Genomic DNA, 27,671 nt, shown 5'->3' on the forward strand with positions numbered 1-27,671 from the left:
GGACGTTTGCCTTGCGCTGTCAGAGAGCGAGACGCCAAGGATCGCCTCAGCTGTGGAAAACTCCCGGTTCTGGTTGTGCCGGAAAGACGCTAGTTAGCAGTCGGAAGGGATTTTCAACTCTTGGACTAAGTCCGAGCTGATTCTGAAAGCCCCGGGTGGAGCGTGCTGGGCGGGTGCGAAGGCGAGGAAAAGGCGCGTTGAGACCGCTTGACGCCGGTTGAGACAAAGTGAGGCGCGCAAAATGCGCCCAGGACAAGGTGGTCTGGAAGTTGGGGTGGGCGTCTGTTGTCCATGGGGCCCCCAGTGCTACCCCTCGGTAATATTCCTCGCAGGCTCTGAGACGACGTGGTCGGGGTCAGCTGGGAGTCTGCAGCCTAGGGCCCCTCGCTCCGCGCCCCGTGTTAGCGAGCTCGCAGAAGCCACTCCCGTCTTTGCTGCTCCTCTGGTCTTAGCGCTTCGAAACGGCGGCCCTTCTTGCCAGATCCCTGTGATGTTCGTTTCTGCTGCTCTCTAATCTTCTACTCCCGCAAGCCAGAAAATTTTCTGGGTTCTCTGGCAGGAAGTTAATTGTTAAAACGCGCTGCCATATACTGAACCTTGTTTCAGTTATTACACTTACACCGCTACCTCCAGCAGCCTCCGCTTTCCTTTGCGAATGCTGTTTCTTCGAGGCATTAGGGTTTGCTAAATTCAGCACAGATGACCTAACTCCAAATTTTCATCCCCTACAGTCACTTTGACTTGGGAAAGATTTGGTGCTACTCTTACGGGGGTGTCTTCAAGTTAAGAGGATTGCATAGATACTGGCTACAGTATCTATGAGGACTAGTATGAGGAAACCTAGCAGGCACAGGTAATGGGATGTGTTGATGTGTGCCCTCTGATAAGATGAGCTAAGGGCACATCATCACCTCTGTAGTACTTTTTTTTTTTAACTTCACGACCTTAACCGTGAGAAAACATTAGACCAAATTTGTGGGACAGTCTACAAGGTACTTGGTCAATATTCTTTAACATAACTGAAACAAGGTTTTATGGCAGTGCGTTTTAACAACTATCTTCCTGCCAGAGAACACAGAAACTTTCCCGGCTCGCGGGAGTAGAAGGTTAGAAAGCAGAAACGAACAACATAGAGATCTGTCAAGAAAGGTCCCCTTTTAAAAGTTAAGGGCAGAGACAATGAATGAATGAAGGAACTGCTAGAGTGGAGGTGATCAAGAAAAACAATACCGATGGGAAAGCTAGTGAAATCTGAATAAGGGCTGCGATTTAGTGTTATTTTACCAATATTATTAGATTTGTTAATTGTACCTAGTTATTTGGTAAAGTTGGGTTGGAGGAGAAGCAACCTCCTAGCCAGTGGGTGGCGCTCATAGCCAACTTTATGGCAGAAGGTGGAGCTTTCCAGACTCCACCCCCAGTGGAGGCTGCTGAGAAAATGGGGCATAGCAGATGCTTTTTGGCTAAACTCAGGGTTTCAGGCAGTTAAACTACTAAGGAGGAAGTGTCTGTGGAAAACCTGCCAACTTGCCGCATAAGGCTTTGGCTTGAAGGTTGATCTCTGTTCAGTGGACACTATCGAAGATAGGACAGAATCTGGCTCTGGTCCAGCCTGTAAACACGCTTTTGGTGCTCCCTTTTCTCACTCCCTAGCTGTTTCTCACGTGTCTGCTTTTGTGTTGTGTTCTGTAGTCGTAAGTGGTGAGTGAGGACCTGCCAGCTGGGTTAACTCTAGTCCATGGTTCCGTTTGAGATTGATGAGTGTGCAGGAACTCTGTACTATCTTTGCAATAGTTCTTTGTCTAAAATTATTTCAAAGCAGAGTTTAAAAAAAAAATACTGGATATGAAGAAATGACTATTGAACACGGGAAATAACAGGAAAGCATTTAGCAAGGGGAAGTAAGGCTGTAGTCACTGAACCTTGAAGCATCCTGAAAGATAGGCACTCAACTTATTTTATATATGGAGAACCAGATTCCATATATGCGTAGGGTGGGGAAAAAGGACATAGCAAGGTCACACTCATGGAAGCAAAACAGAATGTCCAAACAAATAATGTGACAGCTACCAGACATGAGGATGATGGTGGAATTGGAAATGGGGCCTTAAATAGCCTTGACAGGCTTAGGAGTTTTAGAATTTATCCTATGGTAATGGAAGAATCATTGTTAAGATTTTAAGCAGGAAATAAGAATCAGACTGAGGTCTTCCATAGATCATTCTGCAGCAGCAGAGATGACCTGGAGCTGGGATAAAGGAAGTAATGAAATGAAACTTCTAACATTCAGGTTAGGAATGAAGGATTTAGGTATGTTGATGGGGATACTCTGATAGCAGTGATTCAACAAAATTTTGGAGACAGATTTGACAGTATTTGTAGACTAATTAAATAGAACAGCTGAACTGATTATGGAAGATACCCAGGGTTGTGAGCAGCGGTATAGCAAAAATTTAAGCACCCAAGTGTTGGAGTCAGACAGTCCTATATTCCAGTTTGCACTGCTGCACTCCCTTAATAGCTGTGGACACTTCAAGTCACTCAATCTCTTTGTATTTTTCTTATATAGTTGCCACTTATATACTTGTTCTTATATACAAGTCACTCGATCTCTAAGTATTTTTCTTATATACTTAGAAAAGAGACACATTCTTCTCTGAGAGTGTCCATACAACAGTACATGTAGTGTATCTAGTAGTGTTTGGGGCACATTAATAAATACTGACATTTGTCCTGGGACTATGTGAATATGGGTGTAGTATTGGTTGTTAGAATAGGAAAGACAAATATTAGAGCAGATCTGGATTAAAAATGAAAAATAATAGCATAGGTGTTTTTAGTGATCTGCAAGTTATCACTGTAAATTCTCAAGGTCCTTCCCTTTGAACAATCCCTTTTGCCCACAGCATCTTTGCTTAATGGGACTCTGTTCATTAAGGTACCAACATTGTCCTTTTGAGGGTCCCACTGAAGACTTTTCCTTGCCAACCAAGAAGATTCCCTTTAATCCTTCCCTGAAAATGTCCTTACCATAAATAGGAGCCCTACAGACACATAAGAATTGACAACTGAAATGGGCTGTGAATTACGTAAGTTTCTGCTCTGCAGTTGCACAATGTGGGACATATTCCTTCAAAGTCCAGAGAACAGCATTCAGTCAACCACAACTGAGTCCTGGTTTGATGGTGTCCCTGAGGGGTTGGGGCTGGAGAGCCAAATGGACAGAAAGAATTACTTATTTTCCAGATTTCCTAATTCTTAGGGACACACCATTTTCCCCATATGTGTATGTCTATGTATGTGTGTGTTGTGTGTAAAATCTGTTGTTGTTTTTTTTTGGCAACACTGAAGTTAGCGCCTTCTAACTATGTCATATTAAACAGTTTCTGTCATCACTGTTAGCATACTAAAAAAGAAAAAATCCACATCTCTCCACTGGTTCTGTTTTAAAGGAGAGCATGATCATTTGATTTCGTGTAAGAGGACACCGTACTGAAAGTAGTCTTTATAGCTAGGTAGTGGTTCTTTCTACCCAGCACCTATGGCTGGGGTCCTGTCTTACACAGCACCTTTAGTTGTCTTCATCAGTTCTCTTCAAAATAGACAACAAATAGAATCGCACTACAGTTGAGTCTTGTTTTTTCCCTACCCACTCCACAGTACAGACAGGTTGAAACCTGCCTACTTACAAAAACAGAAAGACAGCAATATATACAACCCAGTCATTTTAGAAGATTTCTCTGAAGGTGGAGAAAACCTTACTCAAAACTAACAGAAAAGTGTGCAAATGAAGGACCAAAAAAGTTTAATTATAAACAGTCTTACATCTTTTATGGAAATTCAAGTGAGGCAGCCCCCTGAAGGACCTTTATAAGAGCACTTGACTCCCTGTGATTATTTGTAGAGTTACCTGAGTATTTGAAATTACAGTTCAAGAAAACAAAGGAACTCCGATACAGTCATATACAATCCAGTGCTGCCATTCCCTGTTTTTAGTTAATGAAAGCATAGCATATATACAAATACTTTTGTAAATAAATCTAAAAGGAAAACAAATTGGGGGTGGGGGGGCTGGAGATACCAACAATACTAAATAGAAGTAGCTGGAGAAGTCTAATTCTGTGAGTCACTTCTGATAACATTTCAGATTATAACCAGATAAATAGAAAGTGGCAGCGTGGGCTTGACTGAAAAAGTTCGTTTAGGATCTTTGTGGGCAGGTGAGTCATGTTTCATTAAAATTTCTGATGAATTGAAATTGGTATGTCAATCTCTTGATGAAAAATTAGTACCTGAATTTCAAATAGAGTTATTGTAAGTCTTAAGAAATTAGATTCTTCTGCAATCACATATAAGATCATAAAAGACAGAGTAATTATTATTATGAGTTGCTGGATCAGTTTTAAAGCACTCTATTTGATGAAATAAATGTGGTCCTTCTCTCCTGACCCAGGCTGTGAAATGCTGCTTTCCCCAACCTCCCAAAAGAGCAGAAGAATAAGGCAATTGCTCATTTACTTTGTTTTTATTTCAACATAACATGCAGTAAAAAAATTAACAGGACTTATTAGCATTTACAATGCTTACAAAGAATAAGGACTCTAAAAGCAATTTAGTTCAGATTTAAGAAATTGTTCTAATTAAACACTTACAATAAATCTATTTCCAAATGTTCAGTTTGGAACAAAATTTAAGATAGCATTTGGTAGATATTTATGTCTGCTGTCTAGCTGCAGTTATTTTTATATAACCTCTGATTCTTGGGATATCCAGCCCCCATTTTCCTAACACAGCAGGGAAGACATATACATGTGGCCACTTAAATTAAAGGAAGAAATGGAGTAAGGGAGATCCCAGGCTGCAAAAATATATACAAGCATTTACCTTTTCCAGAACTAAATGTTTCTTCCATAAAAATATTAAATAGCCAAGCCCTATAGAACTAGGGCCAGAGCTACTTCAAATATAACTATTCTGTATTTTAAAAATATAGGGCAGAAAGCCTTTGGGTGATATTTATACATTTTCACACAATATTTCTAGGTCCCTAAATGAATCATCAAGCATTATGTAGAACAAAAAAAGTCTACTTTCTTACATTATCTCTTAATTTAATTCCATAAATCTCTAGTAAACATTGTAGGTAACTACATTTCAGTGAGAATTCACCTCAATAGGAAGTCTGTATAGAAGGCTTAATCTCCACAGCCAGATATATTACCAAAGTTCAGAGTTATATAGTGAACGGGTAGTTGGCAGACATTTGCTCTGAAAGACAGAAGTAGTAGCATTTTTCCTCTCCTGCCACCAAAAAGGCAGAGTCCCTAACTTTGAAAACAGCTAGGACTTTTATAGACCATACATTTCCACATACTTTCCTGGAATATGTGGATTGAAAAAAAAAAACAAAGATAGGGCTGAGGAGAACATAATCCCTCCTTTTACATTAACAATTTCTGGATGAGGCAACCCTTTCACTCATATAAGTCTTTTTTATGATGGCAGTGTCTTAGAGCACAGATATATATATATAAGTTTAAAAATGTTTTTGTTTTCCAGGATGGAAAAGGAAGAGTAGCTAGGGACAAAGAGACAAAACAAAAGAATAAAAACATTTTCTTTCCATATGAAAAGGGTTTTGCTACTCTGCTTATTTTTGGCTCAATGCTACTTGTTCATGCTACTAAAACCTGACAAAGTCCTTGTTTCACGAGTTCCCAGGCTGTACTCAAGGTCCAGGTATGATAGGCACTCAGCTGGCTTAGGCTTCATCCCACTGTTCATAAAGTCAAAACTGACAGCAGCCATCTTGACAGAGTCTAAGCTAGGGGAAGTTAAAAGAATTATCTACAGAGAACTTCAAAGTGCATAAACCTGTTAACATTTTAGGAATAAAATTCAAGAGAATATTGTAGGTAAGGGATATCAGTCCAATTCAAGACACTGTAAAGAAAAGAACTACTCCAATTATGTGTCAGAGAAATGATAAATTTGAAGATAAACGTTTAATTCATAGAGAATACATTTCTGTGGTTACTAGAAATGTATTGCTAGTAAATATATAATTTCCTTTTTAGACAGTACCACAGCTCTCCCTCCCTAATGAAAATATATTTTTAGAGGATGTTTAAATGACCTCTATTTGAGCTAGAAAACACTCTAGTTACCACCTGAACGCCTTAGCAACAATTAAACATTACTGACGTTATTGGATTATGATAAAATTATAAAGCAATTTATATACAGGGACATACAAAAATTATCAATGACAGCCTTTGATAAATTCAGCTAATTCCAATTCTAGGTAAAATTTTAAAAATGACAGTGAAGGAAGGAAGCACAGTGTTAATATTATTTGTAAAGTTTAGTATTTGCAAGGCAAAACAAACATCCAAATGAAGGGAGGTAAGAAATGATTTGCAGGCTGGGACCAACTTCTCCCTGAATTCGAATGAACAAAAACTACTTTATAGAGAGATGCAAAAGTCTTACATCACTTTCCAGGGATAACATCAAAATGATGCATGAATTCATGCTCTAGAAAGGGATTACAACAGTCGGGCCAGGCTGAAATGAGAGGGAGAGCACAAGCCAGAAGTATGCTCATGTCCTCAGAAACTGGGCTAATGAGCTTGCACTTTAAACAAATACCTCTTACCAAGAGTTATAGAAGATCTTATATATTGCAGTTACCAAGGGAGTTTTCTGCATATCTGCAGAATCTCTGAAAGAAAAAAATCTTATCCCAGGTGAGATTTTTGACACACACATACAAAATTGTTGTTAAAGAAACGATCTAGTGGAATAAGACAAGGCAGATATCATTGCTGTGTTAAATCTCATATTAAGTAAGATTCTGACTAGTCGTTTGCAGATCTGAATTCTGGAAACATTGAGGAGCAATCCAGAATCACTGGTAGATAAATCTCAATAACATTAATTTACTTACACTCAGATAACTTTCTAAAAAGTCACAGTCCAATTTTACAACAAGATGTGCAACAGGCAGAGAAGGAAAAGGACAAAACATTGCAAATAAGTTCTTGTCCTTCAGTGGTGCAAGTTCTCAGAAGTTTACTCTTGTCCAAATCCTTCTGTTTCTTCAATGGCAAATAACAGCTTTTCTTTTAGTTGCTCATAGCTCTTATAGGGTGGCAGGTCCAGACGGTTGAAACTGTAAGTAATAATTGTTAATATGAGAAAAGGAAATATAGAAAGAATCCTATAGACCATGTGTGACAACATTAATACTTAAGTCAGGAAAAACTGATGCAAATCCTAGCTCTGCCACTTGGTCTTCAAGTAAGTGCTTTAACTTTTCAAGTCTTCGTTTCATTGGCAAAACGGGCATAACAATAGTTATCTCTCAGGGTAGAGTGAAGAAGAGGCAAACATAACACAGAACAGTGTCTGATGCTTAGCAGGTACTCAGCAAAATGTTGGTTTTCTCATTCTCTCCCACCCACCCCAATCTAGACACTAGTCAGCAAACATTTTCTATAAAGGGTTAAATATTTAGTAAATATTTGTGACCCATAGATATTTTATCAGAATGTTATATGTATACCACTCTTTTTTTTATATTTGATTCATTCATTCATTCATTCATTCATTCATTCATTCATTTATATATATTTATACAAGCACTGGGTACAGTCAGAAGCGCGGGAGGGTGAGAGAATTCACCAGAGCCAGAACGGGGAGCAGAGCAGGCAGAAGGACTGAAGTACACTGCTGAGGGGAGCAGAGGGCGGCAGGAGAGATCTGCGCGCCATGTGGGACCCTCCTCCAGTGGCCGGGGAGCAGCCAAGGATCGAACCAGCGCTGCAGAGGCTGCGGGCAGCTTCGCAACCCAGCGCTCAACCGCGGCGTCACCGGGGAGGCCCTGTATACTGTATACCACTTTAAAAGTAAGAAACAATTTTCTTCCTGAATACCTAATGTTCTGCTCTTATTAGATTTTTCTGTCCTATTCTTAGCTGTAAGTTTTTAAAGGTCTCCTCCTAATTGGGATCATATTAGTATCACCGACACAATTAACAGGTAATGAATATGCCCTAAAGCCTTGGCCCACTGCTGTATTTTAGGGTAAAGTCTAAGCAAATATTTGATAATAGAAGAAGCAATGCTATTCACAAAGGGAACATAAATGTACAATTATGACTTTTGTTAATGTTTGCAAATGGAAACATGGAACTTGAGAAAGTAATGAGGCCGATTTTTAGGTGACTGAAGTAACCTTTTCACAGCTGTGAAATTACAGTATGATATTTTCTTCCAACTTTGAAAAAAGCAAGGGACAAGAGGTAAATAAAAAACATGCACAAGATGAAAGTACAGAAATTAACTGCATTTTTCTATACTAGCACTAAAACAATCTGAAAATTAAGAAAGCAATTCCATTTAATGTAGCTTCAAATAGAATAAAATGTTTAAGAATAAAGGTAGCAAAGTGTAAGACATATAATGAGAACATTATATAACATAGTTGAAATAAATTAAAGACCCAAATAAATGGAAAAGAATTCCATGTTCATGGACTGGGAGATTTACTCTCCCCTTCCCCTGCAAGTGATCCACAAATTTAAAGCAATTTGTATCAAAATCCCAGTTGACCTTTTTGCAGAAATGGACAAGCTGATTGTAAAATTCAGATATTCACCCAGAATCATGAAGCACTTGAAAAAGTTGGAGAACACACACCTCCCGATTTCAAAACTTACTACAAAGCTATAGAAATCAAGAGATGCAACACCTGCCATTAAGGATAGGCATACAAATCAATGGAATAAAATTGAGAACCCAGAAATAAACTCATAATTTTATAGTCAATTGATTTTGCAGCAAGGATGCCAGGGTATTATTTAAAACCCCACATTTTGTATGTGTATAAAACAGTAAAGGAACACACATTGTATTTAAGATTTGGATTGAGTTTTACTTCTGTACATTTTGAAAATGTGGTTAAATTACATTTATAATGAGAATGTAAAATATCTCTGTTTAACATGTTAGAAACATAGCTTTCCCAATAGCTAACCCAACTAGATTTTTTTTCTCTGCCTTCAGAGAAGTTTTCTAAATACTACATTGAAAAAAAGGGGGCAGGGGAATGTAAACAGAGACTGACTGCAAATGAACATTAAGGAGCATTTTGGATAATGGACACATTCTAGAATTGGATCGTAGTGATGTTTGCACTACTCTGTAAATCTACTAATATCACAAAATGGGTAAGTTTTATGGTATGTAATTATGTTTCTAAAGATCAGTTATCAAAAAATAAATACCACATGGTATTCATTTCTAACTTCTAATAAGCTTTAATATCTACAGAGTAAGAAAAGGGCTATTTTCTTTTTTTTTTTTTAAGATTTCTTTTTATTTATTTATTTATACAAGCACTGGGTACAGTCAGAAGCGCGGGAGGGTGAGAGAATTCACCAGAGCCAGAACGGGGAGCATAGCAGGCAGAAGGACCGAAGCATACTGCTGAGGGGAGCAGCGGGCAGCAGGAGAGGTCTGCGCGCCATGTGGGACCCTCCTCTGGTGGCCGGGGAGCAGCCGGGGATTGAACCGGCGCAGCAGAGGCTGCGGGCAGCCTCACAACCCGGTGCTCAACCGCTGCGCCACCGGGGAGGCCCAAAATGGGCTATTTTCTTTACTCTTTCTGATTTTACTTACCAGGTATGACTTCTGGGTAACCAATTTTCTTTCCCAACCTTTTCAATGCAGAATTTCTGTGGTCCATTACTCCCTAAAACACAGTAAAGTTATCAACAGTTTGGTAATGCAATAGTTCTCAAATTGGATCCTCAATCCAACAGCATCATCAGCGTCAACAGAATCTTAGATCCACAGGCTCTATTCCAAGTCTACTGCAATGAATCAGAAATTCTGGGGGGGTGAGGCTCAACAACAAGTGTTTTAACAAGCTTCCATGTGATTCTGGTTAGTGCTAAAGTTTGAGAAATATTTTGTTAATGTATGTCCAGGAGAAGGAAATGCATTTTTTTTTTAAAGATTGATTGATTGATTTATACATATAAGAACCGGGGCACAGGCCAGATGCGTGGGAGGGTGAGAGGATTCACAAGAGAGAGTGGGGAACAGAACAGGCAGATTAACAAAGCAGCGGGTGAGACAGGAGAGGTCTGCCGCACCATGAGGGACCCTCGCCAGCCGGCATCGAACCAGCGCTGCAGAGGCTGCGGACAGCTTCACAGCGCTGCACTCAACCGCCTGCGCCACCAGGGGAGGCCCAGGAAATGCATTTTTTACCCAGTATATTCTAGAACAGAGTAACACTGTTAACTTTATAAAAAGTAAACACCCTAGTGAATTCAGTATTAATGTTTAGGTTTATGGGTCCTACATATCTTTATACACACAGACCCAGTTCTTGCCTCTCATTTATCTTCTGTTGAAGATAGCTGTGAATGGTGATCTTACAGCACTGCTTTTCTGAATGATCACTAATGAATGCTCCCTAAGAAGTACTTATTGGTGGTATCAATGACTGGTGGTGTTACTCACCTTCTTAAAGAAGAAATTAAATTCAAGTTTAATTTGAATCTAAAATGTTCTGCAATGTGTAAGAACATCAAAGAATTTTGTCATCTTACCTGACTAACCCAATGCAAAGATATATTGGTAGGACTTTTTAATCTATTAACACTGAACTGTTTTTACAAGTTATGTGAAAAGCCCAGTAACATAGGAAATGGTCATTATGAAAAAGGACAGTTACAATTTTAAAGTAAGCATGAAATTATTTAATAATTTACTCACATTTCCCTATTCAATATTTTATAGCAGTTGTAAACACACAGTGGAAATGGAAAGTTTCATTTACTAGTGCTAATTAATAGATGCAACAGAAGAGTAGTCTGGGTTGCTTTTCACTTAGAATCAAGACATAAAATGAACTAATGAAGGCTATTTTATAAATATGTTACAGTACTATCATTCAGAATGCTTTCTAAAATTTTATGGAATAGTAAGATATCAAGTTATAAACACTACACAGGGAGTTTATTTTTAGGTGTTTTGTTGTTTTCAATACCTTTTATGTAGATTCTTGCACATGTTCCAATTTTCAGCCTATTTCAACTTTCAAATGATATGGTCTGTGAGGCTTTTTAAAAAACATATCAGATCGGCTTACAGAGCAACATGTTTTGGCAGAGAAATTATCCCTACCTCACTTATGTTATTTCCCCTTTTTCTTATTTATTTAGTATATTATTTCCTCTATTTTCTCTGTTCTTTCATATTCCAGTGCTTCTTATGCAGAAGGGCTTCTGATCATATCTTGAACTCATACTTTTTCCTTTAAGTAGGAATAAGTATCTGACTATTGTATCTTCTAATAAGTATCTGACTATTGTATCTTCAAATGTACATGGAGTGAAATATTTCATTATAAATCACTTTTTTAAAAGATTTATTTATTTATACATATAAGAACTGGGGTATAGGCCAGAGGTGTGTGGGGGTGAGAGGATTCACCAGGGACAGAGTGGGGAACAGAACAGGCAGAATGACTGAAATACACTGCTGAGGGGAGCAGTGGGTGAGTTAGGAGAGGTCTGTTGCACCATGTGGGTAGCTCCCTGGCCAGGGATCCAATTTGTGTTGCAGTAGCTGAAGATAGCTTCATAGTGCTGCGACTTAACCCCTTGTTCCACCAGGGAGATCCTGGTCTGGTTTTTAAATCTTTTTTTTTTTTAAAAGATTAATTTATTTATTTATACAAGCACTGGGTACAGTCAGAAGCATGGGAGGGTGAGAGAATTCACAAAGCCAGAGTGGGGAGCAGAGCAGGCAGAAGAACCGAAGTACACTGCTGAGGGGAGCAGCAGGTTGCAGGAGAGGTGTGCGCGCCATGTGGGACCCTCCTTCGGTGGCTGGGGAGCAGCCGGGGATAGAACCAGCGCTGCAGAGGCTGCGGGCAGCTTCGCAACCCAGAGCTCAACTGCTGCGCCACTGGGGAGGCCTTGGTTTTTAAATCTTTTAAAGTGGCCAAAATTGCCTACTTATTCTTTAATTCTGATTCTGCTTCAGCTGAAGCAGGCTTAGGGATCACAACAACTGTCCTCCTATGGTACTTGGCATAATGTCGGTATTAAAGAAAGACAACAGTTTACTTATTTAGCCACAAAATAAATATACCCATGGTTATTTCAAAACAAAGCAGATTTTAACAAGTAAGTGCTATGTATCAGGTACTGTGATGGGTACCAGAAATAAAGATGAAGAAGATATGGATCTGTATCTCAAGGAGCTCCAGGTATAATAGGAAATGTGTAAATACATTAAAATATAGTATAATACAACTAATAGTACCTGTTTCATAGAAGATTCTAAAATGTTTGCCAAATGGCTGGATGATATATTTAAATATTTAAATATATTTAAATATTTAAGTATAGGAGACTAATGTCCTACTGAGTTAAAATGTGGGGTCTAAGGGTTAAAAATTTCTAGAGATAAGGACTATGAGGTAGTTTAAAAGTTTACAGAAAGTTTATAGAAATCCAGATTAACTATGAATACTTGTTTTTTGATAAAATGTATACATACTGGATGTATACATGTATACACCAATATTACAGCAGTGTGATAAACAGTTTTTTATGAGAAAAATGATCTTATATACACACCCATGAGGTCAGCAAATCCTCCAACTGGCAATCGGCAGGTTCCAGTAACAAACTGCAGAAGTCTCATTCTCTTCTCATTATCAATTTCTTTAACAAACTGTTTAAAGCACATTTAAAGAGATATATAGGTCATATGCTATGCTTACTAAACATACTAAACAAGGAAGAGAAACCATCATTTCAAATCTTGAACAGTTAATGTCAGATGTACTAGATGGTCTGTACCTACCACTATAGATAGAGGAGCTTTCCATATTTATCTAAGTCCCACACACTTTCTCCCACATAAATCTTAGGACCACATCCTAAGAGGGAGGCAGAAAGAGAGTCCTCAGGCCCAAAAGCTCCCTATTCATGCAGTTTCAAGATCAGCAATTCTAGGACAGTGCCATCTTATTCAGCAGATTTGCCTGTGCTACAGGACATTTATGTAGTTACATAGGACACAATACAGACTTTCTGGTTTTATGAAGAAATGAAATCAAGCCCACAGAATTGTGATACAGATATATACTAATAACAACCAACTACTCTCAATGTTCTTTAAGGTTTCTGTGTAGCTATGTGTGTCAGAATTATGTGGCTTTTAATTCCTACAACTCTAACTTAAAAAAATAGGTTTTTAAAAGTTGCTTTGTAGCTTATAGCACGATTTTGTCTCAGTAAACATTTTTTGTAAAGAGTAATTTTTTATCTTGTACTACTTTCAAATGTTTAAAAATGCTTATCCTATTTCCTTGAGTATACTATGCTAAGTGAAACAAGTCCAGCACAAAAGGACAAGTATACATGATTTCACTTATATGTGGTATCTAGCATAAGCAAGTTCGTAGAGACAGAAAATTTAACAGGGGTTACTACTGGCCAGAGACAGGGGAGAATGAAAAAATAAGTTAATTCTTTTGTGTACATCTAGCAGTAGAGTTGCTAGATCATATGTAAACTCAATGTTTAACTTTTTGAGGAACTAAACTTTTCTACAGTGGTGTACCATTTTACATTCCTGCCAGTAATGAAGAAAGAGTTCTATCACCACCCAGGTTGAGTATTTCCCATTTTTTGATCACTGTCATCCTAATGGGTGTGAAGTGGTATCTCACTGTGGTTTTGATTTTTTTTTTTCCTTTATGAATAGCTCAAACCTTGAGCATCTTTTCATGTGTTTTTAATTCTGAGCAGACAATTTCTGAACATTACATAATTCCTATTTATTTATTTATGCACACAAGAGCTGGGGTATAGGCCAGAGGTGCAGGAGGATGGGAGGACGGGGGAGGTATGTGTGTGAGAGGATTCACCAGACACAGAGTGGGGAACTGAACAGGTAGACTGAAATACACTGTTGAGGGGAGCAGCGGGTGAGACAGGAGAGGTCTGCTGCGCCATGTGTGTTAGCTTCCTGGCCTGGGATCGAACTCGTGCTGCAGTGGCTGCGGATAGCTTCATAGTGTTGAGACTTGACCCCCTGCACCACCAGGGAGGCCCTATGTAATTCTTAATGAGGTATAAATGATGAAAACCATACATTAGAATTCTATAAAATTCCAAAATCATTTAGAGCAAATGCAGGAAATCTTATTATCTAGAGTTGTCTTATACTAAAGGTACAGGGTATAAGTTGCTTACTTTATAACAGTCTTAAGAGGGTGCTTTCATAATCTATACTCATTTATTATAACGCATAAAATGAAATGAGGGGACTGAACACACTGGTAGATTTTATTCTGTGACTCATTTTCATAAGCAGCAAGCAATTTCTACAAAAATTATACTGTTTGCCAAAAGAAATAAGCAGACAAACCTGCCAAAACCACATGATTTGTTTGCTTGTCCTAGTGTAATGACGGTAGATAGCATGTCTTTGCCAATCATTCAAGTCAATCTCTTGCATTCCACATAAAAGAACCTTTAGGGATGAAAAAGACAAATGTTTTCTTTAGGTAACATATAAAAAATTAGGCATAGATTGAAACTTAGAAAATTATTAAGAGAAGTTTGTAAGAAGACCTATGATCATTTCATAATGCATACAAATATTCAAGCATTATATTGCATATCTGAAATTAAAATAATGTAATTATACTTTCAATGTTAAAAAAGACTAATATAAAACAATTCTCAGAAAACAAATCAATCAGAAGGCTTTGGCTTATAAACTATCAAGAATTGCATCTATGATGCTCATGAAGGTTAAGTATAAGTATGTGATACCACAGACATGTTCAAATAAAGTCACTCACTACAGAGATGTTGTGACTTTTTTTTGGTAACATGCTTATATTTGGATAAATTAAGGATTTTAAAAACTACTCAGGATGCTTCAAAACATCCCATCAGCATAAAGGATACTATTGCCATTGGGAATATAGGACAGTGAGTTGAAAGCAGACATCTGAAAGCATTTTTTTATTAGCATGCTACAGAGAAAGACAAAAACTCATTACCTCTAACTCCTTTGCATCAAAGTATTGTAAATACTGCTGGGGAAGAATTTCATTAAAGCCCTCAAAGAAAGCTTGTGTTTGTTCTTCAACACCTCGAGACAATCTCCATTCAGCTACCATTCTGGTAAATAAACATTAAAAAGGCTATCAGGAACATTAGGTTTTACCGTTACATTTTGAGTGTAAAAGTAATTTTTAAAAACTTTACTATTATGGGCCTCCCTGGATGCACACGGGTTAAAGTCTCAGCACTACCAAGCTATTGCCAGCCACTGCAGCATGAGCTTGATCATTGGCCAGGGAGCTGACCCACATGGCACAGCAGATCTCTCCTGTCTCACTGGCTGCTCCCCTCAGCAGTGAACTTCAGTGGATCTGCCTGTTCTGTTCCCCACTCTGTCTTTGGTGAATCCTCTCACCCACTGCACCTCTGGCCTGCACCCCAGTTCTTCTATGCATAAATGAATAAATATATAAAAACTTTACTATTATGAGTAAACCTCAATTATATACAAAAGTAGAAGAATATAATGAACCATCTTCAAGCAACACCAATCTTACTTTCTATGTCCCTACATACTTTAGCTATCAAATTATTTCATTTTAACATCTTATTTCAGTGAGCTCTCTTTTAAAAAAACAAAACTATAATACTCTTACCACACAGAAAGTGAACAAATAAACCCTTAGTCCAAAGCCTACTGATTAACTTAATTTTTAAAAAACTATTACTTGATTCAGAATCTAAAAATTGTTCATATATCCCAAAATCTTTTAGTTTTTAAAAAAAGATTAGAAGAACTGGAGTGTAGGCCAGAGGTGCAGGTGCAGAGAGGATTCACCAGAGACAGACAGTGGGGAGCAGCGGGTGAGACAGAAGAGGTCTGTTGCGCCATATGTGCGTTAGCTCCCTGGCCAGGTATTGAACTCAGGCTGCCTCAGTGATAGCGCTGAGACTTAAACCCTAGGCCTCCAGCTTAGGAAGGCCCCTACGCTGCTTTTAATTTACAGTTTTCCCCTGTGAAAATTTAAAAAATTGTTAAAATCTATTCATTTAAGGAAAGCAACATAGTAGACTTATAAAAAACATAAGCAATTGGGTCAAACGAGAAACAGAGCAAACTGACATTATGTAAAAGTAAACAATCAATTATATAAAGTGTAGATGAATTAAATAGTCTTGTTTAAAGACCTAGGTTGTTAGATTAGTTGAAAAGACAAAAATCAGCCATGTACTACTAAGAAACCTAGCTTGTAAAACAAAATGTTTAGTTTAAAAGGAATGATTTATCATTAAAGCACTCTACTAAATATTCTAGATTTCAACTCTTTCTTGTAATCTTCATTTACATAGATATTAAGTTTTAAAATCACACCAAAGATAAACTGATTTTTCATTTTATTGCAGAATATTTAATTTTTGAGGAGCGAGCATTCTAGGCATTTTTAAAAAGATTTATGCAGGGCCTCCCTGGTGGTGCAGGGGTTGAGCGCTGGGTTATGAAGCTGCCCGCAGCCTCTGCAGTGCTGGTTCGATCCCCGGCCGCCGGGCGAGGATCCCACATGGTGTGCAGACCTCTCCTGCTGCCCACTGCTCCCCTCAGCAGTGTACTTCGTCAGTCTACCTGTTCTGCTCTCCGCTCTGGCTTTGGTGAATTCTCTCACCCTCCCGTGCTTCTGACTATACCCAGTGCTTGTATAAATAAATAAATCTTTTTAAAAAATTAAAATTAAAAAAAAATTATGCATTCAAGAACTGGGGTGTAGGTCAGAGGTGTTGGGGGTAAGGGATTCATCAGAGACAGAGTGGGGAGCAGAAGAGGCAGATGTACTGAAATATACTGCTGAGGGGAGCAGCGGATATGACAGGAGAGGTCTGCTGTGCCATGTGGATCGGCTCTGGGGCTGGGGATCAAATTTATGTTGCAATGGCTGGTCATAGTTTCATAATGCTATGTCCCTAAACCCTGTGCCACCAGGGAGCCCCCATTTTAAGGATTTTATTACTTGATGACTGCTTAGGACAAAGTCCTAAAATTTATTGAAGTCTCTTAAGTTCTGGAAAAGAGCAGTGTAGGTTATATTGGTCTGGTGAGTACAGTGATAAACCATGGGCAAATTATTAAAAAACAGATGTTTGGAATCCACCAGAAAGAAACCAAAGGCAAGCAGAAGCTGGTGGGGATGATATTTTTTTTAAGGGGTTTGGCACACTGAAGCACATCTGCATTTATTAATTTTTTTCGTTGAGGGTACTTCCCAGTTTACACAGAGTACAAGAGATTGAGGCTCAAAAAGAAAAGCAACAGTCTTATAGGACAAAGGAGACATGAGGCTGAGATTGTTGGGGTTACCAAAGCTGGTACAGAAAAAAATACCAGAAAAAAATAGACAAAGGAATATCCAAATCTGCACAGAAATTTACTTCAAATATTTAATTGACTCCTAAGTTCACATGTATAAAATGAGACTGCACAGAACCCTGTGCAAAGTAACAACTGGAAAGACAAAAACCCAAGCAAAAACTTCAGCAGCTACTTCATGATGGAAAGACCAAATTTAAGAGTTAACATTTCACAAAGTTTCACAGTAAATACCTGCATGAAGGAGCATGTACTAGGAGTAAAAGTTATGTTGTAGGATTAAAGACAGAATGTAAATAGACCCTCTCCAGCAAGGTTCAACAGGATCATTGTAATCTGTCAATATTCTTCAGAGGAAGAAAAAAGAATCCAGAGTTTCTACTCATGTATCATCCACAATGAAAAGTGAAAATAAATAAATCTTAAAAAAAAAAGGGGGGGGGGACAAAAAAGAGATGGAGATTCTCAGCAGAGAAACCCTTAAAAGAAACAGATGGAAATTCTAGAATATCTGAATATCTGGAATGAAAATGGGCTTTAAAGAAGTGAATTCAAGGGTGTAGAAATCAAAATGATACAAACTGGATAGAAAAATGATACAAAACACATGGAATCTAGGAACCATGTGATGATACCAAAGGTTAAATTACATGCAACTAAAATCTTTGAGGTAGAGATGGAATGAAGCAAAAGAAACTAGAGATAAAGCCCCAAATATTCTACAATTGCTGAAATAACATGAATTGCCCATACTTCTAGGAAGCTCAGTAAATGCCCAATATAAAAGCAATCATAATTAGGTAACCATGAGAATCAAAATGGTAAAAACCAAAATTAAAATAAAAAATTTAAAAATTCATTGAATAAACACATTTTATTGAGAAAGACATACATCATGAAAATCCATAGAAGCCAAAAATGGAATGATATTGAAAGAAAGTTTGAAAAAGATGAATAAAATAGGAAGAAACGAATAAAAGAAACAAAAAACAAATCACAAATGTATCATCTTGGTCCTGTTCTATACTAAAGCATGAATCTAATAAAGAAATCAGTGCTCCCCCCTCCAGAAAAAGAGGAAAAAACAAAAAACCCTGGAATCTTTAACTCTACTGAAATAATCCTTTGAAACTAAAAGTGACATAACGATATTTCCAGATAAAAGCTGAGGGAATTTGTCAGCAGTGGCACTCTAAGAAAAATGTAAGTTGAGTGAAATGATCACACATCAATTGGATCTTGGAAAGAAAAAGAGAGCCACAATGGTAATGTGAATAAACATAAAAGACTATTTTTTCCTTAATTTATTTAACAATTTATTGATTAAAAGTGAGAGTAATAAGGTATTATGGGGTTTATAAGAAATAAAATATGACCATAGCAGTATGAAGGGCTGGGATGAGAGAAATAGAATAATACTCTTATGAGTCCTTTATATTGCACAATTAGTAGTAAAATAAGTTATAGCATTATTTATAATATTAATTATAAATCTGTAACTTATCACTTATAATGTGATTATTATAATCATCAGAGCAGTGACAAAAAATTAAAGTGGTATAGCAAAAACAAATAAAAACCCCCAAAACTTAGTAGGAAAGACAAAAAAGGAAACTAAAAATAACTCAATTCAAAAAAGGACAGGAATGGAGCAACAAAGGAAATTGGGAAATACAAGAAACAAATTAAGTGTGAAACTTAAAAAAAATATATCAGTAATAACATTAAGTGTAAATGTACTAAATACTGCAATTAAAAAGTAAAGATTATCAGACAGAAAAAAAAAAATAAGACCCAATGATATGCTGCTTATAAGAAACAAATTTTAAATACAAAGACACAGGAAAGAAAGTGAAGGATGGAGGAAGCTATACCATGCAAACATAAATCACAAGAAAGTAGGAATGTATATACTAATATTTGAAAAACAGAAAAGTAAGCGAGACCTAGAAACTAGATTCAAGAGGAAACACATATGTAAAATCTAACCCTGATCTGAGAGAACTGGTGTTGAATGAACTAATAATTCTAGACATTAAAGTATGAACCAATGTAAAGCATGACAGTATATACAATAAACCATACTGTAAATTTCTACCTCCTCTTAAAATATTCACCATGAAATATCTGTATATAACTTAGAGATTCAATTTAATGACACATCACATGGCACCGTAGTTACAAAATTGATATATTTTTTTAAAGATTTATTTTATTTTTTTTATGCATATAAGAGCTGGAGTACAGGCCAGAGGTGCGGGGGTGAGAGGATTCACCAGACACAGAGTGGGGAAGAGAACAGGCAGACTGACTGAAATATACTGCTGAGGGGAGCAGCAGGCAAAACAGGAGAGGTCTGCTGTGCATGTGGATTAGCTCCCTGGCCAGGGATCAAACTCATGCTGCAGTGGCTGCCAATAGCGTCATAGTGCTGAGACTTCACCTCTTGAGCCACCAGGGAGGCCCCCAAAATTGGTATTTAAAAGAGCGATCTAGTGCTACTTCTACCCTTAAAACTCCCACTTTGGGGAAAGTAAAAGTTCCATATGACCAAAATTCTTATTCTATTACTTTATAAATTTTCCAAATCCCAGTTAAACTGAAACTGCACTGGAATGGAAGTATAAAACCCATTACCACTAAACTATTTCTTTGTAAGGTCTGGTTTGAGATAACCTTCAGGATAGTACCTCTATCCTGCTTCCACCACCAGAAATCCCTCCTACCTTTCATTGTTTTGTTGCCAGTCTTGCTGGATGAGAAATTTAGACTGACTACTGAATTTAATATTTAATTTCTTTTAATCTGGTCTCTGTATCTACTAATTGGCTATAGTTCTATTCTTTTAAAGGTTATTTTAATTCATTAACTTCCACAACTTTTCCTTGTCTTCTAAAATGTAAGACATGGCAGAATGGAATAGCAACTCTGAGCTACCTCAATCTGACTACACCACAGACCATGTCTACTCGTCCTATTTACCAGATGTGATTTGTGCTTTCCAGTCTCCATTATCTTTGCTCAAAACTTTAGCTCTCATTTCTGTACAACTAAATCCTTCCCAACCTTAAGTTGACTTAAATATCGACTACTTGTTCTAGCTAAATAACTACAGTTAGATGAAATGGTTGCTCACTCCTTTGACATCCATAGCACTTTCCTTGTTCCTTTCCCAACACATTTATAAGGCAGAAAGTAATCCTTAATAATGTATAATCAATTCTCATAATATTAATAAAAAGGCAAATATTATTTTTTGAAATACTGTCCACTAGTACTACTATATCAACATGCTGTACTCAAACAGAAAGGCTAAACTATGTTAAAAGAATTCTCTCTCACCTGATATATTCTTCTTTATTTTCTTCTGTTACAAGAATGTTGCCACCATTGGGTTTCAAATCATGACTCTTGATTTCACCTAAAATTTCTTTATCGACGGAGAAGTACATTTCCAAACCGCATTCTTCAATATTATTTTCTCTGCACAAGTGAAATTAACACTATCTATTAACACTAATACAATCATAAGTTTTTAAATAAAGGACTATGTTCTTAAAGAATTACTATTAAACTGTAACATCAACATAAGAAAACTGGAAGATAATGCTCTAGAGTAACATTTTTGCCTAGGAGGTTAAGTATATTTTTGTAAAATGTATCATGTTAAATAATGAGACAAGTTTGATGTAAGACTAAATTTAATCAATCACATGCTTACAGTTTAAGTAAGTTACAACACCATAATGAAAATATATAGGTTACATTTTGATAAATTAAATGGAAATGAACTTACTTAACCCAAATGAGAGAATTGTAAAACTCTGGATCAATAGATTCTAAATCCTTGAGTCCAACTGGTTTGTTCAAAATACGCTTATAGAATGGCAAAGAAAAACCAGTATCTATGAATTTCCCATGGAACAAGGCCTATGCAAAAAAGAAAATAATACCACTTATACGTCATTTTATAATGTTAGATGAGTTCTTCACTTAAGAAAAAGCTCCCTTATATGATCAATTATGGCACATTTCTGGGGAAAGAACAAATGCAACAAACTTAATCTTAGAAATGAGAAAATAGCAAATGAGAACGTTAAAGAAACAATGTTTTCGTACTGCTGAATTAGCAGATTTACAGTTTTTGACCTTTACTTACCATGGCAATAAACCTGCCAATAAAACGGAAATATTTTAGATGATCTGGATTGATGTAAGAAGCGGGGTTTATCTGCAAGCAGTAGTTATCCTTTCCTGCATATTCAAACAGGCAATACATTGGGTTCAACACCTCATGTGACAAAAGAAAGAACCATTCTCTGAAATCAAAAGAAAATTCAGGGTGAAAAATCTTCTAAGCAACCATGCTAATAAACCAAAGAACACTTAAAATTTGTGAGGAATCTATACATCTTAGCTAGTGACAAGTTTTTATTTAAGTTTTTTTTTTAAGATTTATTTTTATTTATACAATAGTTGGGGTACAGGCCAGAGGCACAGGAGGATGAGAGGACTCACCAGAGACAGAGTAAGGAGCAGAACAGGCAGACAGACTGAAAGCACTGCTGAGGGGAGCAGTGGGAGCGACAGGAGAGGTCTGCTGCACCATGTGGGAATCTCCCTGGCTGGCTAGGAATCGAACCCGCATTGCAGAAGCTGTGGACAGCTTCACAGTGCTGCGCTTAACCCACTGCGCCACCGGGGAGACCCTAAGATTTATTTTTATTTATTTATACATACAAGAGCTGGGGTGTAGGTCAGAGGTGTGGGAAGTGAGAGGATTCACCACAGAACAAATGGGGAGCAGAACACATGGATCTACTGAAATATGTTGCTGACGGGAGCAGTGGACAGACAGGAGAGGTCTCCCACACCACATGGGTTAGTGTCCTGGCCAGGGATCAAACTCATGCCGCAGTGGATGGCAATAGCTTGGTAGTGCTGAGACTTCAATGCCTGCTCCACCACGGAGGCTCTAGTGATAGTCGTTTAAACCCATGCTGAATTTTACCGCTTCTGTTCAAACTGACATCTACTGCACAGCTTCTGTTCAAACTGACATCTACTGCACAGCTAACATTTACATTTACACAGTTTATTTATTATATTTCAAAAAAATCTAAGACACGGACTTTGAACACCCCATTACATGATGAACCACTAAAAATTTCTTTCCAGTTAAAATGGTTAATTTAGAATATTAAAATATGAAAATGATGGTCTTAGACTCAAAGAAATATTATACATAGTTAAGGTTAAAATTCACTTTGAGGGCCTCCCTGGTGGCGCAAGGGGTTAAGCATCGCACTGTGAAGATGTCCGCAGCCTCTGCAGCACAAGTTCGATCCCCAGCCGGCCAAGGAGCAACCCACATGGTGAAGCAGACCTCTCCTGTCTCACCCGCTGCTCCCCTCAGCAGTGTATTTCAGTCAGTCTACCTGTTCTGTTCCCCACTCTGTCTCTGGTGAATCCTCTCACCCCCTATATCTCTGGCCCGTGCCCCAGCTCTTGTATGCATAAATAAATATTTTTAAAAAAAATTCACTTTGACACATGTAATTAGAGCAACTGAAATGAGTCTAGCATTATTACATGTATTTCTAAGACCCACAAAAGTAATCCTCACCAAGTGTCACTTTACTTTTCCAAAGGCAATCAAGTACTTAAGACATTCATTTAAAAGAAAAATGGGGCCTCCCCTGGTGGCACAGCGATTGAGCGCGGCTCGACAGACCTCTCCTGCCACACCTGCTCCTCCCCTCAGCAGTGTATTTTGCAGTCTGCCTGTTCTGTTCCCTGCTCTGACTCTGGTGAATTCTCTCACCCTCCCAAGCTTCTGACTATACCCAGTGCTTGTATAAATAAAGAAATAAATCTTTAAAAAAAAATAAAAAAGGAAACATGCTCTTATTAGCTCTAATTCAAATGCTATGAAAATATCAACATGTGACTATAAGATTATAGTTACTGTGTGCAAGGGTGGTTGTTTTGGAACAGTAGGCAGAGTTGCTCTGGGGCAATATATGCAATATTCAGCTTCTGTTTAAGAGTATCTTTTCCTGTTAGTTCATGGCCTCTAGTGGTATGCTGTACATACTTAATATTGCTAGTTGATTTCCTAATTAAAAATGCTGCCATTCTGAATTATCTTTAAAACCAAAATTAAATGGTTCTACTCATTTTTTACTAATGATTATTTCATACATTCTAAAATGTGAACTTTGAAATACAGCAAGTTAAAAACTACTAAAATGTAGCTACCAGTTAGGGAACACACAAAGGTCATTAACAAATATTAATTCTATTTTTCACAATAATCCTAGAAGAGTAGATATGAATATACTTATTTTACGAATGAAACTGTTTGTCCTAGATTATATTACTGTATGTAAAAAAAGGATTCAAATCCAGTTGACCCCAAAGTCCTTGTCTTTCCACACTGCACTGCTATGCAAATTTTTAATTTCATATAATAAATGGAATAAGGAAAGCAGTTTTCTTTTGAGTCTATCTTCCAGGGTTTGATAAGAAACTCCACATAAAGAAGGCAGAACTAAAAATTTCCACTCCTATTTTATATAGCCTCTATATCCCGAAAGACACATTATTAATGCCAGTTGAGAAATGAATAACTGTCTGATCATTCTATCAGTAATAACTGATGGGGAGGAAAATGACCTGATCACTCTAGGGCCTTACATGGAATCGACATGAAGTAGTGATTACAATAATGGATACTGATTTGATGATGCAAAGCTTGTTTTCAGGCTCTACAACTTAATCATGTGCTTTAAGTGTGTTGTAAACCTCATCATTTTTATAAAGTTCTATCTCACAGTGTTAATCAAAGGATCAAATGAGTGATATGGATGAAATCAACTAGCAATGCCTTAGAGAAAGTGCTGAATTTAAGTTTATTGAAATTCTGTAGCTGCAGCATAATAAAGATAAAGTTATTTGCTCCATTTCATTTTCCTGAAATATTAGACTGAGAAAATGTTTTCAAGCGAAGTATAACAGCACTTTTGAAGAAAAGGAACTAGGTTTTGAATATTCATATTACATATTACCACTACCTTGCTACACCTCCATAATCTAAGCCTTCTTCTCCTGGAAAAATCACCCACAAACGTCTTCGCAGGTCTTGGGGACTGAAGCTCATTATCTAGAAAACAATACAGTAAAAGAATTCATGAAAGCAGTTACTGAAACACCATTCTACCATATCCAGGTTTAATATCTTCATCACAGGTAACTTAAATTCCTAATGAAGTAACATGGTGTTTGTGGTCTAGTCAACACCATACATACAGAAAATACATTAGTTTCATATTTTATAATTATATATATTTTATTCCTATATATTTTTAAATGATCTTAATATTGACTTAGTAAGTTGCTCCATTTACTTGCTTACATCAGAGTACCTGTGGGCATTGTCAAAGGGTTAAAGTTTTTAGTTTTGTTTTTTTGGTTTGGTTAGGTTTGGGTTTGTTAATAGAGAAAGGGTACACATAATAAGTCAACTGCCTAACTTGGAAATGAAAACCAGTGGACACAGAGGGAATATATTTAACTTTGGAAACCCATCTCAGTGGAAACCTATTAAAACCCGAAGAACTACTTAGATTTTTGCCCTACTAGAGTGGTTAATGAGGTCATCCTCATATTTGAAGGGCAGTACCATTATTGAGGTATAATGCATAGGTCATTTGGGTTCTTCCTTTGTAAAACTAATTATTTTTCCAAAATTGAGCCATTAGAACATTACAAATATTAATTAATCTTGGGGGGTGAAGAGAGGAGGCAGGGCCTAGAGAAAAAGAAGTTGATACAATGCTTCTGTTTTATAAATAATAAGAATGAACTCTAACATTTAAAAATATCCAGAGAGGGCCTCCCCTGGTGGCGCAGCGGTTGAGCGCTGGGCTGCCAAGCTGCCCGCAGCCTCTGCAGTGCTGCTTCAATCCCCGCCTGACGGCAAGGGTCCCACATGGTACAACAGACCTCTCCTGCCGCACCTGCTGCTCCCCTCAGCAGTGTATTTCATCAGTCTGCCTGTTCTGTTATCCGCTCTGGCTCTGGTGAATTCTCTCACCTTCCCACGCTTATGACTATATCCAGTGCTTGTATAAATAAATAAATTTTTAAAAATAAATAAAAAATAAAAATATCCAGAGAGGTTCACGAAGTAACCTGTATTGTTATGCCAGGGATCTTTAAGTTCCTACAAACAGATAATAACATTTTCATGAATTCATATTCCACTCAAACAAGAAAATCCTAAATGTAACCAAAAAATTAAAGTTTTTTGACAAATATTCTGTAAATACTATAGGCCAAATATAGAGCAATACAAATGAGAGATGTTTTAGGTTTAAAATGTCTTTAGGGCATTTCTAACAAATGCCTAATATGAAGGAAAAGCAAATTTTTCTCTTACAATTGCCCCATAAGGAGTGGTGCTATGTTAACAAAAACACTACCCAAAATAACTTTATCCAATAGTTTGTGAAGAAAATCTGGTGCTAATTTTGTTATCAGATTTGTCACTCTTCCAAAGCAATAAAAAATTTTCTCTTAAGTTTTTACTTCACATTATTCAGTGGATGTCAAATGTAGGGTGAGAATTTTAAACTGTATTTTTAGTACCATTTGGCTTGTCATTCTGCTAAAACCTTTAGGTTTCAAAAGTAAAAAGAGAGAAAAAAAGGCAAAAAGATAAAGAACACATAATCATGTTTTGCATCTTTTTAGCTCTGCCACTGGAAAATTATGTTCCAAGAAACTGGCATACCGAGAATGACACAGTGGCTATGAATATGAAAATTTGAATAGGTATCAACTGGGGTGGGGATAGTCTTGGACACTTACAGCATGATCAAGGGAAAGAGTCAGAATTCTCATCAATAAAGCTCTGACACCAGAAAGCTACCTGCTCTTACTTAGGACAGCTGACTGGTTTTGGCTTTAATGTTAATAACCAAGGTTCAATTAGAATAAACACATAACTATTTCAGAAACCAAGAAGCCAGCTACCATCAACTATCTCAGACAATTTCTTTGCCTTTTGCATCCAGCCTGGAAGTTCTTGAAGCTGTAGCTACCAAAAGGGGCTTGATAATAATCACTTCCACATCTGACCATAAACATAGACTAAATGGGGCCTCCCCAAGACTAAATGGGGCCTCCCCAGGGGCGCAGCAGGTTGAGCGCAGCGTTGTGAAGCTGTCCACAGCCTCTGCAGCGCCGGTTCCATTCCCGGCCAGTCAGGGAGATGCCCACATGGTGCAGCAGATCTCTCCTGTCTCGGCTGCTGCTCCCCTCAGCAGTGTATTTTGGTCCTTCTGCCTGTTCTGTTCCCTGCTCTGTCTCTGGTGAATTCTCTCACCCTCCCGCGCCTCTGGCTTGTACCCCAGTGCTTGTATAAATAAATAAATCTTAAAAAAATAAATGGATGTTTTCATTTTAAGACTTTTTTTCACTGATCATTTTAATTTTCTCTATGGAAAAAAAAAAATCACAACATTTAGGGCCTCCCCGGTGGCGCAGCGGTTGAGCACTGGGTTGCGAAGCTGCCCGCAGCCTCTGCAGCGCCGGTTTGATCCCCGGCTGCTCCCCGGCCACGGGAGAGGGTCCCACATGGCGCGCAGACCTCTCCTGCCGCCCGCTGCTCCCCTCAGTCCTGTTCATGGACTTTGGAAAAAAAAAAATGGAAAAGCAAATGCTGCTTATCTCTACAGGCTCTCAGGAGGAGATTGGATATCATTTCTTAGGCCAAGCTGATTCAAACAGAACTGTATGAGGATGGCAGATACTCGTACCACAGATATGGGAGAAGACATTGATAGTTGGGAGTTGTAAGTCTGCATTTCTACTGCATATTGTTTCTTTCTTTTCTTCTTTGTTTCCCCATCCCCTCCCTCGTGTTTTTCAGGATCCAGGCTGCATAGGAACAGCTAGAGGACTAGCTCTCACATTTTTTTTTTCAAAAGACATTCATCATCTTTTTGTTGTTTTTAAAGACTTTCAATGGAAAGGAATTTAATATAATTAGTGTGCAATAAAGAGAAGAGAAAGGATATAGTTAAAATAGTTTCCAATTAAACACCCAAAGTTAACACTCGAAGTCCCCTTGGGGGTAAATACCCTGCCAAATAGGGTTGGCCCAAATGATAATGGAATATGCCTCATAGAAG

General features: G+C 37.6%; 1 protein-coding gene across 2 annotated transcripts in view; it reads right to left on the minus strand.

The window, feature by feature from the left end:
* Positions 1 to 3,765: 3,765 nt before the first annotated feature.
* Positions 3,766 to 27,671, minus strand: part of ITCH (itchy E3 ubiquitin protein ligase) — a 108,918-nt gene continuing 85,012 nt past the window's right edge. For both annotated transcript variants that reach the window (XM_037496600.2, XM_037496606.2), the window contains 9 exons: positions 24,549 to 24,637; positions 21,632 to 21,791; positions 21,269 to 21,402; positions 20,815 to 20,955; positions 15,110 to 15,230; positions 14,467 to 14,571; positions 12,666 to 12,762; positions 9,685 to 9,757; positions 3,766 to 7,174 (listed from right to left, as the gene is read on the minus strand). In XM_037496600.2, the coding sequence (XP_037352497.1) occupies positions 7,075 to 7,174; positions 9,685 to 9,757; positions 12,666 to 12,762; positions 14,467 to 14,571; positions 15,110 to 15,230; positions 20,815 to 20,955; positions 21,269 to 21,402; positions 21,632 to 21,791; positions 24,549 to 24,637 (1,020 nt within the window). In that variant the 3' untranslated portion in view covers positions 3,766 to 7,074. The remainder of the gene's footprint in view (positions 7,175 to 9,684; positions 9,758 to 12,665; positions 12,763 to 14,466; positions 14,572 to 15,109; positions 15,231 to 20,814; positions 20,956 to 21,268; positions 21,403 to 21,631; positions 21,792 to 24,548; positions 24,638 to 27,671) is intronic.

This window comes from Talpa occidentalis, unplaced genomic scaffold, assembly GCF_014898055.3.
Source record: "Talpa occidentalis isolate TD23 unplaced genomic scaffold, MPIMG_talOcc4v2.1 talOcc4.10, whole genome shotgun sequence".
Classification (NCBI taxonomy): domain Eukaryota; kingdom Metazoa; phylum Chordata; class Mammalia; order Eulipotyphla; family Talpidae; genus Talpa; species Talpa occidentalis.